Genomic DNA, 20,084 nt, shown 5'->3' on the forward strand with positions numbered 1-20,084 from the left:
ATTCTGCTGCTTTTACACTAGTCTTACTTTCACCATTCTGCTTGTACACTAGCCTTACTTCCACCATTCTGCTGCTTGTACACTAGTCTTACTTCTACCATTCTGCTGCTTGTACACTAGCCTTACTTTCACCATTCTGCTGCTTTTACACTAGTCTTACTTCCACCATTCTGCTGCTTATACACTAGTCTTACTTCCACCACTCTGCTGCTTATACACTAGTCTTACTTCCACCACTCTGCTGCTTATACATTAGTCATACTCCCACAATTCTTCTACTTACACAATGGTCTTACGACATCATTCAAATGCTTGCATACTAGTTTTGCTTCCACTATCCTGCTGCTTGAAAACAAGTGTATGCCCATCAGCTGCTGCTTTTGCACTAGTTTTACTGCCAACACCCTGATACCTGCACACTAGTCTTACTAACACCATTCTGACGCTTCTCACTCTATAAGTCATGTACTACTCCTGCCAAACTGGTGCTTGCACACTAGTCTTACTGCCATCATCCTGCTACTTGCAGAGTAGTTTTACTCCTACTTCAATTCTACTGCCTTCTCCCATGATATGGCTACTTGTATAATAATATTATTCCCACACTGCTTATTTCACACTAATCTTACTGCCAGTAGCTTTCTTCTTGCATATTAGTCTTTCTCACACTATCATGCTGCTTGCACACTAATCGTAGAATTCTTCTACATTGCCTTCTCCATTCCTCATCAGAAACAAAGTCAACACATACCTAGGCTTACTAGAACTGCCCTAAATCATAAAAGCTCACCCCTTTCTCCTCTAAGCCATTCGCCTTAAAGGGATATAAAACAGTCTGCTTCCTTGTTGCACTAAGCAGTGGCTTATACTTAATATAAACCAATGCAATATGTATTATTCATCATTTCAAAATTATTTTACCTTTTATTTCTTTTTTTTAAAACTTCATTTGTGCAGTGTCCATTACTTCCTGTTACAACCCTACAAGGAGGCTGGGATCTCTACAAGAAAGCATATCTAGCGTGACTACACTGAGAAATTCTAAGTGCAAGTAATTTGTTTGCTGTTTTTTTTACACAATTTCTGTTTGGTTTAGCATATATATTTATTTATTTTTTACCAAAGGAGAACTTTTTCATATCCTTTCCAATTTAAATCCACTTTCTATCCCTCAGCCCCCTATTGTCATTTTTCATAATTGTTTGTATGTGAAGAAGTGTCAAGTACCCAAAAGGTGTCTATTTACACCAAAACATTAATTTATTTGATTTAAAGATCTTACTTCTTTTTAAAGAAACACTTCAATATAAATAATACATTCAACAAAATAGTGATAAGTTAAATGACTTACAGCACATCTAAAGTATATTATTCCAGTAAAACAAAGCACAGTTGACAAAAGAGAAAAAAAAATGATTCATTACATAAACTACAAAATGTAAACTACTAGATATATTATTTTCATCTGTAATTATTTTGGGAGAAACATATATGCACATTTTAGTAAAATGATTCTATTAATGAAGTTCACTGTTCTTACTGGATGCATGTGATTCTATATAAAAGAATATATAAAATATATATAAAATAAAACATTTACATATAGTATAGGGTTCTCTGACATCAAGTGAACCACTTATGGCTTAACTAAGGCCTAGATCTCAATCAAGGCACAAAAATGGAGGCACTAGTAAAACATATTTGCAACAGTAAGTTTTTAATAGTGGCGCATTTTTGTGGCTATATAACAACCCCATAGCAAAACATTGTAATTGGACTAAGATCTAGACCTAAGAGTGCTCTATCAGCTGCCAGTGAAGTTAAATAGAGGTATATTGGTTAGTTGATACCTATATTTAAATCTTTACTCTCCTTGCTTTACAACATATTCCCTAGTATCTTCTGGTGTCCTGTTGTTTCATCATGTAGAACACAATTTAAAATTTAAAAAATATTTTCTTCAAAATAATGAGGAATATTTAAGATTGGTTGAGTTTTGGTACCCTATGTATGGGTATTTTAAATCTATTATTTCTTTCTACAAAACAGTGATATGAAATAATTGGAATGTTCTACTAAGTTCTGAACAGGAGACAACATTTGCTCCAGTTAAAGATATATTTCATTTAAAGAATTCTGGGATTAAGCTAACATATTTCTTATCATAGCTTGTAATACGTTTTTTGAGGGGTCTAGATTGTAATATTCTACTTTTTTCAGATTTTCTACCAAGCAGTCTTTCTAAGCCTCTTGAATATAATAGCAATAGGTTCATAGTGAAGTGTTTTGTTTTGCAGCAGCTAGCAGAATTTAAAGGAACATTAAACTTAAATATTTTCAAACACAATAAAAAGCAGTAACAAAACATGATAAAAAGTATATTTGTGTGAAAAAAGTATAGGTCAAAGCTGTAAAAACAGTAAAATGATAATTTTGCACAACTGATCCATAGGAATCAATTGCATCTAAGCTCACATTCCACACCTCACTTACGCCTAGATTACGAGTGGTGCACTAACTGTAGCGCAAGTGCGATATATTTTTTTTAGGCTCCCTGGAGCGTCTTCAAAATCTCTAGCCTACCCAGTCCTAAATAGTATTTAATAACATAAGGACTGGTTAGGCTAGGGAGGCTGAAGACGCTCTAGGGGGGCCTAAAAAAACGACTTGGGCTACAGTTAGCGCACCACTCGTAATCTAGGCGTTAGATGGCAGTGACATATTGTACTTCTGGCAGCATGAAATTAAAAAGCAGATTTATTTAAAGTATATTTTTTTAATAAAACAAAACGCTTTAATAAGTTTGAAAAATAGCTTATTTTATCTGTGACAAAGAAACCAAGGACTTTAATGTTCCCCTAATTATAACATCACATTGTGAGGAGGCTAGGATTATAAAACAGTATATACAACTTCACAGACATCTCTATAATAAATGTAGAATTAAAATGCCTCTTTTTGAAACATATTTTTTATCTTTTTATATGCTTTACTTTTTTGTAAAAAATTCTTCAGAAAGAAACTCTTTTTCCTTTCACAATATAAGTTGTTCTGAAATGCTAGCTTCCCTTTATCAGAACGGATTACCGGAATTACATATATATACACACAAACTGTAAATTCAGCACCACATCATGTGTGGTTATATACACAATAAGACAAAACATGAATATATTAAATATAATATTAATACAAAATTAAATATAGACTTTGACTTTTATAACAATTTTGATTGGTGTCTCAGGTATGTCAGCCACTAGAATAAAGGGTGTATATCATTTACTATATAAATAAATTAAATACTATCGTACCGAATTCCACGGTCCTGGATGCCATGAAGCATCAGCAGGGCATGCATGTGTGTTACACTGGGCCACATTTGGTGGTTTATCAAGGATTTCACAGTTGTGATCATCCAAAACGTGTCCATTTATACTCTGGCAAATGACGAGTCTTGTTTTCATCCCACCTCCACACGTCTGTGTACACTGCAAAAAAAAATAATATAAAAGACAATCTTTATTTCCTGTATATAATGTGCTATATATGTACTGTAAATAGCTCATGTCCATTTGTTTACTATATTCTTCATAACTATTATAATGTGCTCTATTTATTAAACACCAATATACCCTTCAGCACATTTGTTGGAACAAAACAGACCATAAATTAACATATAGATCCATAATTACTTTGAAATACATCATATTGTACAAAAATGTTTAGTCAATCACCATCAAGGGATGTAACTAAGATATAACTCTACTGGGTTTGGTTAAGATATTTTAATACAAATTAATATTAGAAGTACTGCTATTTGAAAAGCTTTGAGAGATATTTAGTCTGACTCTTCTATTGACTTGGAGCCCACCCTTTTAGGGACTATTACACATATATACATGACATTGTTATACTATAAAAGCTAGATACTTCATCAGAAAGTTCATTTAAAATTGTGTTTGCGTAAATGTATAATTAATATGCTTTACAATGTCCAAAGTGATATTAAATGGTTAACTGCACAAATATGTGAAACTGAATGCAAATACACTTAGTGGCCATCATAAGTAACAAAACCCTTATAATCACCCCATTACAAGCCTGAGGAAAGCAAGTTTGCCTCTTTACAAATGCTGCTGTGCTGCAATATTATATTTGTAATTTGACAGACATAACTAACTGAACTGGTGGTGCACTGAGTGGATTGGAATGTCACAGAAACAGATCAAACCTGATTTAAATACAAAGGGCCAGATTACGATGCTAATAGTTATGTGCAAAAAAAAAAAAAGGAGTTTACTGCAGGCATATATGCACATTGGTTTAGCACTCGTATAACAAGTGAGCGCAATCGTGATTTACCCTAGAATATTTACTGTGTCCTCAGAGCTCTGGTTAACTGTTTAGTGAAACAAAAAAGTGTCACAAAACACATCAAAAATATTATAATATATTAAAAAGTACAGTTACACTCATAATAACACTAATAAAAATGATTTATTAGAGTTAGCGTGCGAGCGGGAGCGTTAAATACCACTCCACTTGTAATTTGGCATAAAGTCCTTATATAGCAAACTCCTACAGATTGGAATACAGGCCCAAGCAAAAACATCAAAACCTAGCAGACCTAGGGGTAGATTTATCATTGTGCGAGCGAACATGATACAATGTAGCGTATCATGTCCGCCGCACATCGATAAATGTCGACAGCATTCGCTTTCAGCATTTATCATTGCACCATAAGTTCTTATGAACTGCTGGTGCAATGCCGCCCCCTGCAGATTTGCTGCCAATCAGCCGCTAGCAGGGGGTGTCAATCAACCCGATCGTATTCGATCGGGTTGATTTCAGTCCGCTGCCTCAGAGCAGGCGAACAAATTATGGAGCAGCGGTCTTTAGACCATAGGGAGCTTGATAAATTGACCCCCTCGTTTTGAAGGTAAAAAAATCCCATGATATAAAATCACATGAAAGCACTGGCTGCAATAGTACTGGCTGTGCAGAGTATACTACACACAGCAAAGAAGGAAATTGTTTTCTGTTTAAATTAGCAGAAATAAAGTGTAGGGACACAAAAAATAAAGCAGAATACAAGCAGCTATATTTTAAGACAGAAAACTGGTTGATTCTATGGTATACACACTACTGTGCACAGCTAGTACTGCCTAGAGATGGGCGAAAAATTAAACAAATTTTTAACACATTTGTTCGTCCGTTTCAAATTTTGAATGTTTGTACAACATTCTAACATTCATTTAATGCAATAGTATTTCTAATGCTTTCTTTAAATGTCATATTCGAATTATGCAATATTCATATTTGAAAAATTTGAATTTATATATTTGTAATAGTATTTCTAATGCTTATGTAATAGTCAAATTATGCAATATTTGAAATAGAAACATTCAAATTGATATATTTTTATCTATTATGTAACAATTTACTAAATTCCCTACCACATGAACTATTGAACTTGAGAATATATTTGTTAAATAGAATGTTACATTCGAAATTTCGAATGTGGACACTCTAATTATGAATATTCAAATTCGAAAAATGTAAATAGCATTCGATTATAGAATTGTTAAGAATATTCGTTCTTATCAACATTAGATTATGTAAATCAAATTTCTACAATAAAATTCATTCTAATATTCAAATTCTAAAATAAACACATTCGCCCACCCCAAGTACTGCCACAGCCAGTGAAAAAGGTGGATCTATACATGTACTATAACTGGTTAGGGAGCTTATAAAAATAGTAAGCTATATGCAATAGAAACAATACTATAGTATCATACAGATCATTACCAGAAATGACAACACAGGCAAATTTAAACTCAATTTTAAAAACTTTAGCTGCAAAAATGTGAATACATATATATTACAAAAATACTATTTAAGCAATTTTTGTTTTCAAATTTTTCAATAAAATTCTAAAATATTCGTTCGAATAACAGAATGTTTAGCTATCTATTCATTCAATTTTGAAATGTAATAATCAAATTTGAATGTGACATTTGAATTTGAAATAGTATTTCTAGTCTAATACTGTTTTTTAAATGTAATATTCAAATTCAAATGTCAAATTCGAATTCGATTGTCACATTCAAATTTGAAAAAGTATTTCTAGTCTAATACTGTGTTTTTTAAATGTAATATTCTAATTCGAATGTGATATTCGATTTGAATGTGATATTCGAATTCGAAATAGTATTTCTAGTCTAATACTGTGTTTTATAAATGTAATATTCAAATTTGAATGTGATATTCGATTCAAATGTGATATTCGATTCAAATGTAACATTCGAATTCGAAATAGTGTTTCTAGTCTACAATTGTGTTTTATAAATGTAATATTCGAATTCGAAAGTGACATTCGAATTTGACATTCGAATTCGAATGTGACATTCGAATTCGAATGTGACATTCGAATTCGAATGTGACATTCGAAAACTGAAAATAACATTCGAAAATCGAATTTCTAAGAATATTCGTTCTTATCAACATTCTATTATGTAAATCGAATTTCTACAATAACATTCGTTCTAACATTCAAATTCGAATATAAACACATTCGCCCATCCCTAGTCATGTTACTCCTCATTTATAAAAAAAATATATAATTTCTCTATCTTTCATTAGGGGTCTGCATATAAAGAGAGACAAGTTCAGTAATCTCCTAATTCAATCACTCTAATTGTTGTGTATAATGATGTATGACATGCAATGTTTACAACAATCACTACCTTATAGAAGTTCCAACAAGCCACTAATTTGAAGTATCTGTGATGTATGTTTGCAGTATGAAACTATTTTTAGCTGAGATAGTGGCACATTTTCAGAGCCATCTCATATTTATTATTCTAAACCTGGTGAATATTATGTTGTAAACCGGCCATAATTACATTATGGGGCCCATTTATCAGGCTCCAGATTGAGCTTGAGGGCCCCGTGTTCTGGCGAGCCTGCAGGCTCGCCAGAAACAGCAGTTATGAAGCAGCGGTCTAAAGACCGCTGCTCCATAACCTGTCCGCCTGCTATGAGCAGGCAGACACACATCGCTGCAATTCAACCCGATCAAGTACTATCGGGTTGATTGACACCTCCCCTGCTGGCCGCGAATCTGCAGAGGGCAGCGTTGCACCAGCAGCTCACAAGAGCTGCTGGTGCAATGCTGAATACAGAGAGCGTATTGTTCTCAACATTCAGCGAGGTCTGGCAGACCTGATCCGCACTGTTGGATCAGGACCGCAAGACCTTTGATAAATATCCCCCTATATGTTATACCCATAGGGACAAGTGACTTGAAAGAAGGGTTTTTCATCTTCTCAATAAGGGGCAACATGTTTTTCTAATTTGTATGGGGTCTTCTTTTACTGACTATCCACAGGATCAGACTCCAAACACGGAGAATTATATGAACTACAGTTTTGAGTTTTGACTGACTCTGCACACAAACTAATTCGCACTCAAAGTTTGCAATTTTAAAAACTTTAATATGCTTCATTAAAAATACAATAGTACAGCATGGCATGGCATCCAAATATGCAAACGTCTGATGCGTTTCATAGACGATGAAACAAAAAAAAGATGCCAAAATACAAAACACGTTTAACTAAACAAAGTGGATTAAAATATATAAACTTTTTAGGGCTAGATTACGAGTGGAGCACTTTGTTTGTTTCGTTCATATTACAAGTTGAAAGGAATCACGATCGTTTCTGCCAATTTAAGTTAACATGTGTCAGGTTAGCGCAACCTCAGAGCTCTGGTTAATTGTTTTGTAAAACAAAAAAAGTGTCACAAACACTTAAAAATGCATTGCAAAGTACAGTTACACTCATAATAACACAATCTAATAAAAATTATGAAAAGAAAATGCACAAAAAAAGTTATAAGGGCTCAAAGATATGAGAGAAAACACAAAAAAAAATCATGGAGATTAAAAAAAGTTAAAACCTATCTTTATTCCATTTTGTTATAAAGTCACATAGGCAGGGGGAATATCCTAGGATAGTGGGGCATATGTATCAAGCTCCATATGGAGCTTGATGCCCCGTGTTTCTGGCAAGCCCTGCAGGCTCAGCAGAAACAGCCGTTATGAAGCAGCGGTCACAAAGACCGCTGCTCCATAACCTGTCCGCCTGCTCTGAGCAGGCGGACAGACATCGCCGCAAATCAACCCGATCTAGTACGATCGGGTGATTGACACCCCCCTGCTGGTGGCCGATTGGCCGCGAGTCAGCAGGGGGCGGCGTTGCACCAGCAGCTCTTGTGAGCTGCTGGTGCAATGCTGAATACGGTGAGCGTATTGCTCGCCGTATTCAGCGAAGTCTGGCGGACCTGATCCACACTGTCGGATCTGGTCCTCCAGACCTTCATTACATATGCCCCACTGTGTTAATCTGTTAGGGCTCATTTAAAAGGCCAGGGGCCAATTAGTTTGTCATGTACTGTACCAGCCCCCAGTACTTACAACATAATAAAACTAATTTAAAAAGTTAATATATGGTAACACAAAGATTACCCTGAAAGAAAAAACAACAACAAAAAGTTTCAAACTACACATATGAATAGATTCATTATCAAACATATGGGGAAATAAGCTATTGTGTGCACAATATTCTAAGGTTGCTTACGAGTGAAAACAGTTTACTTTCAAACTTGTAATAGGAGCGCTATCCGACATAAGTAAAAAAGCTTACTTAAAGCGTATTTCATGTTTACTTCTGTAAACAGAACACCTCTGCTCTACCTCAGCAGTGAGTAATTTACTCAAGCTTAAACTTCATGAAGTTATACTGCTGTCACTATTCAAATAGGGATTCTGACCAACATCCTGTGCATATGACTGGAATTAGAAAATAATCCAGCACAGCAGGCTTTTTAAGACCCTGTTACCAGGTATATTCAGATTTGTGGCTATAAATCTGAAGGAGTAGATTAGCTCTAATGTGATACTGTAAACATGCATATAACTAGTATATGGAGCCACTTTGTAGGTATAACATCAAAAAATAAATAAAACACAAGAAAGATAATGTAATAGACAATTTATAGTAAAAACAATATAGCAAAATAAGAGTAAAATTATTTTGTTTTGTTTTGTTTTTTTTTAAAGCAAGGTTTCAGGTACTAAAAAATCTCTGAAGGTACTGAAATCCAATCAATTCTACAGACAAATGAAGTTTAGAACTTTAGCATGATGAGGTAATAAAACATTTCAGGAGTTAATATTTTTCCTACCTCTCCCAGCTTCCATGGTTCCAACGAGGACAAGGTCCTGAGTCACAATGCCTTGATTCTGCTGGTCTAGATGCTTGGTCACACATATCACTCTTCCTTCCCCTCTTCGTCTTGGCACACTACAGCCCTGCGTTCAAATCCACCTGCACAGGTGCTTGAACACTAGCAAAAAGTGATACAAAAAAGAAACTCTAAAGAAGTAATAGTGTAAAGGTGCATAAATACCTAGATTCCATATTAGTATATTTTGTAATGCATATTACTTGATAGAAAGAAAAAAAATCTACAATTGTTACTGTTACTTGTAGTAATATTCACAAATATAACAGAAGTCAAATAAGGGCAGACTGCAAAGTCAATACAGTTATATCTGACTGTAATAAGTCATCTATCTACGTCAATCTACTTGATAAAAAAGATGTTTTTCATCACAAAAATGTAACTCCTTGTAAATAAATATTTCCTAGAAAGATGGTGATGACTAAAAAGAAATAATGTAAATGTGTATTAAGATCAATATATCTTTAAGGATGTTAGTTTACTGAACAAAAGATTGAAATACATATTACCACAATTTTAGATCATGAGACCACATTTACATTAATAAAATTGATGTTGTCTGTGGCATTCGGAAACACAAAAACCAAATGTATGCTTAACCATGATAAATTAATTTCATTTTGGCCACGAGCTATCACATGTGGATTAAATTTACAGTCCACTAGGAGAAGGCAAAACATACGCAACATAGCCAAAAGCTTTTAATCCCCCTCACTTTCCTGTTATTATCTCAGTCTAATGTATAGCCAAGAAAGGAGAGAACAGAAATGCAGTAAAGAACAAAGCAGGGTAAATGAGGTGCAAACTAGAAGTGCTGCCAACTGAAAAAATAATAATATTTTGGGCAGGTTTTAAGGACTCATCACCATGAAATAAATGAATTTATGAGGTAAGAAATACATTTTGTTTTCTTTTATAAGGTGGGTGAAAGTCCAGGAACCATTACATGTAGTATCTAATATCCACAAAAAAACATAAAGGGTTGGATTAAAGATTTAGACAGGGCACATTATTGACCAGCCAGACACTGCTGCCTGGAGAACTTTCCTGCCAAAAGCAGCCTCAGAAGAGGCATAAAATATCAAAACAATAACAATTTAATAAAAGTGTGTAAAGAAGACCAAGTTGTTGCCTTTTAAATTTGTTCCACTGAACCCTCAAATTTGAAAGCCCGAGAAGTAGAAAATAAATCTAGTAGAGTGAGCTGTAATACAATTTAGAGAAGGATTCCCGACCTCCAAGTAAACTTTACAGATCAACTGTTTTACCAAAGAAGCCAAAGCAACCACTATAGCTTTCTGACCTTTACGAAGACCTAAAAAGTGAGCAAACAAAGCAGAAGATTGTCTGAAGTCCTTAGTGGCTTGTAAATAAAATTTAAAGTACTACCTACATCAAGGTAATGCAAAAGTCTTTCCTGAGCATTTTATGAAGCGGAAATAATAACACAGACTAACTAAAAGTGTGTGCACAGAAATAAACAAGAAATCCTGAATAAAGGGGTTAATAAGTGAACAAAGTGGTAGAATAATGAATAGGGGACACAAAGGGTACATAGACATTGCACAAAAAGGAAGAGAAACATTCATACATGAGACTGTTTTAGAAAAATATCTCAGCCGAAAATTATCTCCCCCATGCAGCCCAAGAATGAAAAGTTAACAACAGTAATATATTACCCCAAATTAACCTCTCGTTGTGCGAGTGGCAGCCTTACCCCCTCCTGAGTGCACTAGAGTTCCAGCATTCTAAGAAATGCTGTAGAGACTGGGTGTTTCAAAACAATCCCAAAAGTTAACCCAAGCATGAAGTGAAAATAAAACAAAACACTTTTTCCTCGCCAGAGCTGCAAGTGCAAAGAGAATAAACTGCATAGAAAAAACAACCTCCCCACAGAAACATTTGAAGAGACTGTTCTCTAAAAAAAATTGCACAATGCTTGTAATGTAACAAACACGTACTACAGTATCAAATGTCCCCACACTAATGTGCTGCCCCTGTGTACAAGTTCTTTAATAACCTCAAAAGTCCTTGACTATGTTTATAAATAGTTAATGTACCTAACTATAGTCTGTGACTGATGTGAGTGCTAGCTATACTTATCAGACAGCACCCACTCCACCATACTTACTCAGCTGAAGGAGACCCTGTGTGCAGGAGAGGAGCCTATTCTGTGCTGTAGGCAGTCACCCAGGATCTGAAAGAGTAATACACTGAAGAGGACAACAGGAAGAGGCTGCAGGATAAATCCCAGAGGACACCTGGTGGCAGGTAGCTGACAAACTCCCAGAAGAAGATTTACTCTCACTGCCTCAGTATCTTCATACACTCTTTCCTATTCAAGGCTATTTGAGGGGAGATAAGGGGTCTAACATAGGTCTTAGTCAGAACACCTCTCTACATAGAGTCTAGAGCACTTCACATTTTCACCTTCTCCTGTGGAGGCAAAACAATAAGACTGAAGTATAACAGGGGAAGTAGGAGGGATTAAAATATCTTGGTGTGTTGGGTATGTTTTTCCTCCTCCTAGTGAACTGGGGTTTAATCCCACATGTAATGGCTCGTGGACTCTCACCACCTTATGAAAGAAAAATGTTTAATTACATCTCATCATTTACATCACATCACAGTGCACATATACACATATATCAGCTTATATTTAATAATAAGGCAGGGTCTGCTTCTATGTACTTCAGAAAATAGATAGAAATAAGTACAAGGTCCCACAGGAAACCTAAAAATATATAAATGGTGCATTATGTACAATATTGCTGAGTGCAACATTTTAGATATCCCATTTTTCATTGATTTACCCAGGGATGACTTTCATGGTAAGTGACATCACTGTCTTTTAAAGTTTAACAAAACAATTTTATATGTATAATCTTTTATTTCTAAATAACTGAGCTCATAATGGTTAAATGGAACATATATCACTTGGATTTCACACAGCTAGGTATACAATAAAATCTAATTATGTCGTTTTAAAACACCAGATGTAATTCAATTTATAATAGACTTTTTAATGTAATTTAGTTTTTTTTCAACAACATGACATAGATTTTACATCTTTTACAATAAATGATGCCAAAATCATAACTAAATATAAATGAGAATGATTTATAATCTAGTGATTTTATCACTAATATCTTCATTAATTTTACTTACAAAACTACAGTATACTATCCTTATTTTACAGAAAATCTAGCATGTTGTTTTAGTCATGTCCTATTATTATCTATAACTATCAAAAAACCAAAACAAATGGACAATGTGAAAATTAAGAGAATATTAACTTACATGCTCCCCAAGGACCCGTTCTCCACTGTTTTTCTTGGGCAGAAGCTTTGTCTCTTTGGTTGTCAAGTATATTATGCCCCCTGTGAATTTGGGGATTTTCATGATGCGGGATTCTCATTGGATGATCATAATTATTAGGGTAATGATTGAACAGGTTGCAGGAGCTCATAATACAATCTTGCTCATTAATGGGTCGGCTATCAGGATCACAGTTATTGTCTTCAATCCTTTGATGGTAACTGACACAAACTACCTGTCGCATTACTTTTCCACTTCCACAAGTTACTGGACACTGGTCAAAGGAAATATAATTAGGAATACATTAATATTGTTTGTCATCTGAGTTATGCTACTTAAAATGCATTGACTGTACTCACAGGAGACCAGTCCCCTGATTGCCATTCTCCACAAGAAGTAAAGCAAGTTGAAACTTCAGCTGGCCGTCGGTAGATGAACACAATATGATTCATCTGCAACACCACCATATGCATCTCTGCAGCTCACATAGCGAGCACGATTACCTCTTCCACAGGAAGCAGAACACTGAAAAATAGATTTTTAGGTTAAAGTAACTTTTGTACAGTAAATGTAAACCTATATGAAAGGGCTATAGAATTTAACCTTAAAGTGAATGTATATTTTGATGCTAAAGTGCCCGGTTTTTCAAACTTTGATTAAAAACAGGGGCACTTTAATTCATCAAAATTTACATTTCACTCCTGTTGTGAAAAACAACTTACCTTTTAATCTTCACACCAGCTCCAGCTTCCTCCACCCGTTTCAAAGCCTCTTCCTGGGTCTAAAATGAGGCATCCGGCTTCCTCCAATCACAGCATTGAATCAGACACTGATTCCCCCGGGGGGGGAAGCTTGTGAATGGAGGATGACCTATCAATCATTTCTGACATCAGAAATGGCTTGTGAGACCCGGAGGAAGCTGGAGCTGCTGTGAAGTTTTAAAAGGTAAGTATTTTTTCACAACAGGAGTGAAATGTAAATTTTTTATGAATTAAAGTGCCCCTGTTTTTAATCGAAAGTTTTAAAAACCGGGCACTATAGCATCAAAATTTACATTCACTTTAACTAAAGATTATCCAAAAGAAATGTATGGTTTTAATGACAATATCTCATGAACTAACTTTTCTAAATTTAAGTCATTACAACAGATATATACAATTGATAGCCATGAGGTAGTATTATTTTTTATTAGAGAATAGTCCAATAAAATCATATAAAGCATCCAAAGTATTTTAGGTGACAAAATATATATATAAAGTAAACGGCACAAATAATATTTATGTTGCCATTCAAACAGAAAAACATAGGGAAATACAAAGATTCCGTGTTTGCTTAAACTCGAAACTTTTACTCTGTTCTCCAATGCATACTCTGCAACAGGATCTGGAATAATGATTGTACCATGCAATTAGATTCTGTCTTCTTACAAAAAATCATAAGTACTGACACAGAAGTTTTGATTTTATCTTTGTCTATAACAAAGCAGTAATAACTGCTAGTCAAAAGTAAACTCAGCCTAATTAATTTAGCCATTAACAAATGATAAGCAGCATAACTGATAAAGAATTGCCTTGTTTTTAAATGCACTTTAACAATGTTAACATGTTTTTGTATGATTGGGCCTCTTATAACCCTAAAAAAATAATTGCATTTAATACAATATAAGTTTAAAAAGTAAACCAAGGCAAATAAAAAATGATATAAAAAGACAGTAATCTTAATTACTCTACAGGAGTCCATGATCCATATCTCCACTGTGTGTACCTTTGATCAAAAAGGAGATGATGTTGTAAACCACAGGCAAATCCCCTTTGACAAGGTGGCATTTCACAATCCTATCACAAATAAGAACGTACTGTTCAAAGCTAAAACATTGAAAATTATCTGATAATACACAACAATGCCAAAAAGTATTTGGACACCTGCTGTTCAAACATCTCATTGCAAAATGATGAGCATTATTATGGAGTTGGTCCCTACTTTATAGCTGTAACAGCCTTCACTTTTCTGAGAAGGTTTTCCACTTGATGTTAGATGGTACTTGTTGTTAGATGGTTGTGTTAAAATCTGCTTCTAATTCACCACAGCATTATAAGTAATGCCAAATGATAATGCTTGGGCAGTTAGGTCTGGCTCACAGTGGGCATTTATAATTCATACTAAAGGTGTTTGGATGAGGGTGAGGGCAGGGTTTTGTGCAGGCTGGTCAAGTTCTTAGCAAACTTTTTTACAAATTATCATTCCCCAAGTGAAACAGCATACACTGTCTGCATTTAACATTGCACAAGCATTTCTGGTGAAATGTTTGCGCAATGCCGCCCCCTGCCACATTCACGGCCTATCAGCCGCTAGCAGGGGGTGTCAATCATCCGGATTGTATCTGATCGGGATGATTGCAGTCCGCCACCTCAGAGGCGGTGGATGAGTTAAATAGCAGCGGTCTTAAGGACCGCTGCTTCTTAACTCCTGTTTCCGGCGAGTCAGAAGGTTCGCGCAACAATAAGCAGCATCTGCTGCTTGATAAATGCACCCCCTAGACTTTTATCCCTCCTCAAACCAAACTTTACAATTGGCACTAGGCAGTCAGACAGGTAGCTTTGTGGCACTTAGTGACAAGTGATTTACCATTTTATGTTTCTAGTTGATGCTTCAGTTGTGTAATGGTAATCTTAAGCTTGTCTATAGCTGTTCTGTCATGTTAACCCATTGCATGATGCATCCAACAAACAGCTCTGTGCTTGTGTTGTTCCAGAAGCAGTTTAGAACTAAGCAATGAGTGCAACCAAGAATGTACACTATTTATGCCATATGTTGTTCACCACACAAAGATTATATACTTGGAACTTGTGTGAAGCATTTTTCCATGGAGACTGAATGGCAATGTGGTTGATTTTATACACCTGTCCTTGTTTTTGTGTGGTTGATATAGCCGAGTGTGTAATTACATATATTCATTTTAGTTAAAAAACAAAGTTTATTTAAAAGAATACCTGGCTTTCTGTAGGACGGGATGCAGCATTACATTCTCCTTCATCCAATGAAGACCCATAGGCCCCTGAGATGCATCTTATTGTGCGCATCTGATATCCATGCCCACATGTAGAAGTACACTACAAATAAAGAAGATTTCCCCTAATTATAAGATACACTGTAAATACTTCACAAAATATTAAAGAAAGACAATAATTTCTAGGTTTATATTTCTTTCATCTGGCCAATTGTTAGAAACAACTGTTTGGCTTGTTGAAAGTGCATATTGCGCAGGATTTTAAGCAAAAATACTGAAAATGACCATTTTACATAAATTAACAAAAACATCAACACTGATTAAATTCAAATGGCATTTTTTGTTTAAAACTAATTTCTTTGTAAGGTCATAGGAGAAACAGTGCCTCCTATATACTTAATGCAGGAACTTTACAAGAACTGAATGTTGGAACATTTGGTTGTAAGATAAAGCAGGAACTGTGTTAAGAAATATGTGGATTATCATGTAAAACCACAGTATACTTCATCAATGCAATGATGTGACAAGAATGAAGGATAACTATAAAGATTCAGAGATGGTATTAAAAGGATAGTGTACTCAGACGAGCAGCAGATACAAGTTACTTTAAATTAAAGCTGGTGCAGAACACCCTTTAAAAAATACTGGGCTATCTCCCACCCCACAGTCACAAGTTGTTTACATAGTTTTTCTGTAGCCATTACTGCAGTATAAACTGTATGCTAGGTGAAGGTTTCAACAGGAAAATCAGCTATTTCAAATGACAAATGAAAAGTTAATTAAGATATTTGTAAACAATGTAATACACTTCAGGCAGGTAACATGGATCATTGTGAACACATTAAAAAGTGAGAACGTTTTAGAGTATGTTGTCCCTTTAATGAGCAACATATATAATGAGACTTTGTGAGTGCATACAACAAATTACCTTTGCCCTTGTGTTGCAATACAGAAACCAATTCTCAGCAAGATGTGTTTCTACTAATTACTTTTAGTAATGAGTTTAGTTGTGTTATTATATTGCAACTGATGTGTGTAAATGAATGCAGAGTTGAAAAATGTGTGTAAAAGAATATCTAGAACTGCAATGCTTACATACATAGAACAATGATTTTATACGAAAATTTCTTACCAAAACCCTTATCCTTAATAACATAATCATCCTTAATATTAACTTGGCTGTCACCATTATTAAAGTAACCCTAAAGATGTAAAGAATCTGGTTGCTTTTATTGCCTCAAATAAGTAATTAATATTTTGGTGCTGGATTATATACTGTCACTATAGAATATGTTTGCAAAAGATAACCCCGATATGCACAGAAACAAAATAATCTAAGCCTTAGTTAAAGGGCTATTAAACTGCTGAGCCCAACTACAAAAGAATATTAACTACAGACTATAATCTGTGAGTATGCCCAGTTTATGTCACAGGCGGTGAGAATACCTGAGCTCCAAGATGGCAGCCCTCAGTACAAAAGAGGCAAAGCTTCAGTATCAGGAACCTTTATGCTATTAAAACAGAACTGATTTGAAAGAGCTGCAGAAACAGGATTAAATGCAATAACATGGTGAGTAGTTACTAATCTTCTGTAATTGTGCACAGCATTTTTATGCCCTTTTAATCAATTCAACATGATAACAAATGAAAGACTGCAATGAAATGTACATAATTAGGTTTGACTTCATACTCACAGGTCACCAAGGTCCCATTTGCCATGATGCGCATTCTGGAAGCTCACAAGATTTAACTGATTCAGGTTTGCTGTTTGGATCACAATAACTATCTTTCAGTTGTTCGTCATTAAGCTGCATGACACATGCCGACGTTTTGTGCCCTTTACCACAGGTCACCAGACACTGTTAATTTTATAATGCTATTATTAGACAAAGATTTAAACAGTACAAGTTTATGGTTTAATTCAGATAGACTGTGTGCCCTAAACCCTGTATGCTACCTCCTCAACAATAATTCTTTATACCAAATTATATCTTAACTGAATAATTTACTAATGAACAAAGAAAACACAATGGGATCATTTATCAAAGGTCCGGACGGATATCTCTGCCCCTGTCTGCCCAGCATTGTGGCTAGTGGGGTAGCAATATGCTGTCCACATTTATCGTTGCATAAACTAATCGTGTGTGAGCAGGGGCTGTCAATCACCTCAGTCAGACAAGTCCGTGGGGATTCTGAGGTATGTACAGGATAAAAAAGCAACAGTCTAATGAAGGGCACTTTAAAGCTGCATTTGCCGGCTTCTTAAAACTGGAGTCCAATTTCCCTTTATTTATTATAGTATACTCAAGTAAATGGCTATTGCCAAAGGAACTGTGAAAACATTTGGAAAAAGTAGCAAAAAGAAATTTAAGTCATAAATGTGTTTCCAGGTGTATTTAGAAATATTGGTACTGGCCCTCAAATTCATGTACATATTAAGTAAACATGACAAATCATAAAATACTAATACAGCGTCTTCAACACAGTATTTGTTTTGGAATCCCTCAGTGAGGGATCTCAATCCAAAGTCAATATTATGCTATGGAACGTTTTCTCTTTTTTCTTTACATTTTTCTATACATTCTATCCAGCAATTTTCACATGGGAGTATTGACTTGTTTTCTTGTTTTTGTTAGGTGCACAGTGTTGCACTATATCTAGTTTTTGTATTATTTGGTTTTGTGTGATATTTATCACTGTGTGTTAGTGTTCCAGTTTGTTACTCAAAATAAAGAACTACTTAGCAGAAAGTGTGTGGTTGTATCAGTATGTTCAATTTGCAGTTTGAATGCAATTTTCAGATTTTTCCATAGCTGTTTTTATCCACAAGCCTGTCCTGCTGGAGGGAATGTTAAGATATTATGTTATGCTTAGATAAGTCCCATGCTTCTTTATTATTAATAATAATAATAATAAAAACAAGTTTCCCATTAGCTTTTATATAAAGTAGGTTTTGTAATGATTGGTCCTAGCAGATTTATTATTATTATTAATAATAATAATAATAATACAAATAATAATAATAAAAACATGTTTCCCATTATCTTTTATATAAATTAGGTTTTGTAATGATTGGTCCAGCAGATTTATTATTATTATTATTATAATAATAATAATAATAATAATAATAATAATAATAATAATAATAATAAAAATAATAAAAAAAAACATGTTTCCCATTAGCTTCATAAAAAGTAGGTTTTGTAATTATTGGTCCAGCAGATCTTTGTGTTAAAATGTGTCATTTCTATTTGATTTGTAGTTTAGACTATTAAGCAATTCTGTTTCTCTCTCTTTCTGTCTCTTAATTTCTTCCCTCTAGATGCTTACTTTCACTCCATTCATTTGTGGACCAGACAGGACATGAATGATCACTGCAGTGCTCTGAGTAACAATTTTGAGATGTTCATTGCATTCTCGGTCACTCATTCGGACGGCCAAAGTTGTTCATGCAGTAAGCTTCTCTGGACTGTAACCCTCTTCCACAGCTTCGAGAGCACTGCAAAACAGAAAAGAAATCATATTAACTGAATAATATCACGTCTGATGAGAATGTGTTCATTACTGTTTGAGTTAGATGTGATAGCATGGTTTTCATTGTGGAAAATTTAAAATTTTAGTCAGTTTTACAGCTCAATACACTGCAGTGTTCATAAGGTCAGCAGGGTGTAAGATTTCACATGCCAGCATATTTTTTCCCTGCAAAGTAGATTAGAGATACTAGAATATGGGGCGATAGTAAGCGCTAAATAGCTTAAAAGGCTGGAAACTAAATTCTAGCAACATTTTTTTTTATTCCATATACATTCAAATTAAAATCACAGATAAAATGTAGGAGCACAATGTCTCGTATAAAAATACAATAAAATTCTGTTCATGGATCCATGAAATATTCCAGGAGTTGTGTAACTGCTATTTTAGTTATACAAGACCTTGGATGTAACTCACCCCAAAGTTCATATGTATGTTTGGGATGGATGTGTAAGTCGGTTGCCTGACTGTGAGGTCAGATAATGCATACAATTGGACAAATTTCAGCAAATGGAAACAACGTGTAGGCTGTGGTTCAAATCGAAACAATGTGATGTGTAACAATAAACAATAAGTTAATTTTCAATGGGACAATAAAAATCTCTGCACATAATGGTTGTAAAAACATTCGTTCAAACTTCAGTACAGAATTCACAAAATAATGCAATCAAGGTGTGTGAGATCGGTTACCAGACCAAGTGAAGGAGGGGCTGTGAGAAAACGTGACGTTGATGCAAAAGTAGGTGTCTCGACCCCACATGAATGTGAATCCACACTAGCACTAGTGAAACAATACAAAAGAAATCTAAAAAATCTATAGTTCAATATAGATTAATCTTGATATCTTCCAAATTTTGTGTAGGTGTAACCATATGTTCTGGTGGTGTAAAAAAATCGCCACCAAAATGTTACTTTTTAG

General features: G+C 34.7%; 1 protein-coding gene across 1 annotated transcript in view; it reads right to left on the bottom strand.

The window, feature by feature from the left end:
• The window catches only part of ADAMTS20 (ADAM metallopeptidase with thrombospondin type 1 motif 20), a 578,468-nt gene that overhangs the window by 212,787 nt on the left and 345,597 nt on the right, over window positions 1-20,084 (bottom strand). Inside the window, 14 exon segments of the mRNA XM_053719202.1 lie at window positions 3,312-3,488; window positions 8,522-8,531; window positions 9,250-9,350; window positions 9,352-9,403; window positions 9,938-9,940; window positions 12,606-12,901; window positions 12,987-13,052; window positions 13,054-13,152; window positions 14,358-14,462; window positions 15,618-15,737; window positions 17,329-17,510; window positions 18,965-19,013; window positions 19,016-19,066; window positions 19,068-19,133. Of these exon segments, the coding sequence (XP_053575177.1) occupies window positions 3,312-3,488; window positions 8,522-8,531; window positions 9,250-9,350; window positions 9,352-9,403; window positions 9,938-9,940; window positions 12,606-12,901; window positions 12,987-13,052; window positions 13,054-13,152; window positions 14,358-14,462; window positions 15,618-15,737; window positions 17,329-17,510; window positions 18,965-19,013; window positions 19,016-19,066; window positions 19,068-19,133 (1,377 nt within the window).

This window comes from Bombina bombina, chromosome 6 (genome assembly GCF_027579735.1).
Source record: "Bombina bombina isolate aBomBom1 chromosome 6, aBomBom1.pri, whole genome shotgun sequence".
Classification (NCBI taxonomy): domain Eukaryota; kingdom Metazoa; phylum Chordata; class Amphibia; order Anura; family Bombinatoridae; genus Bombina; species Bombina bombina.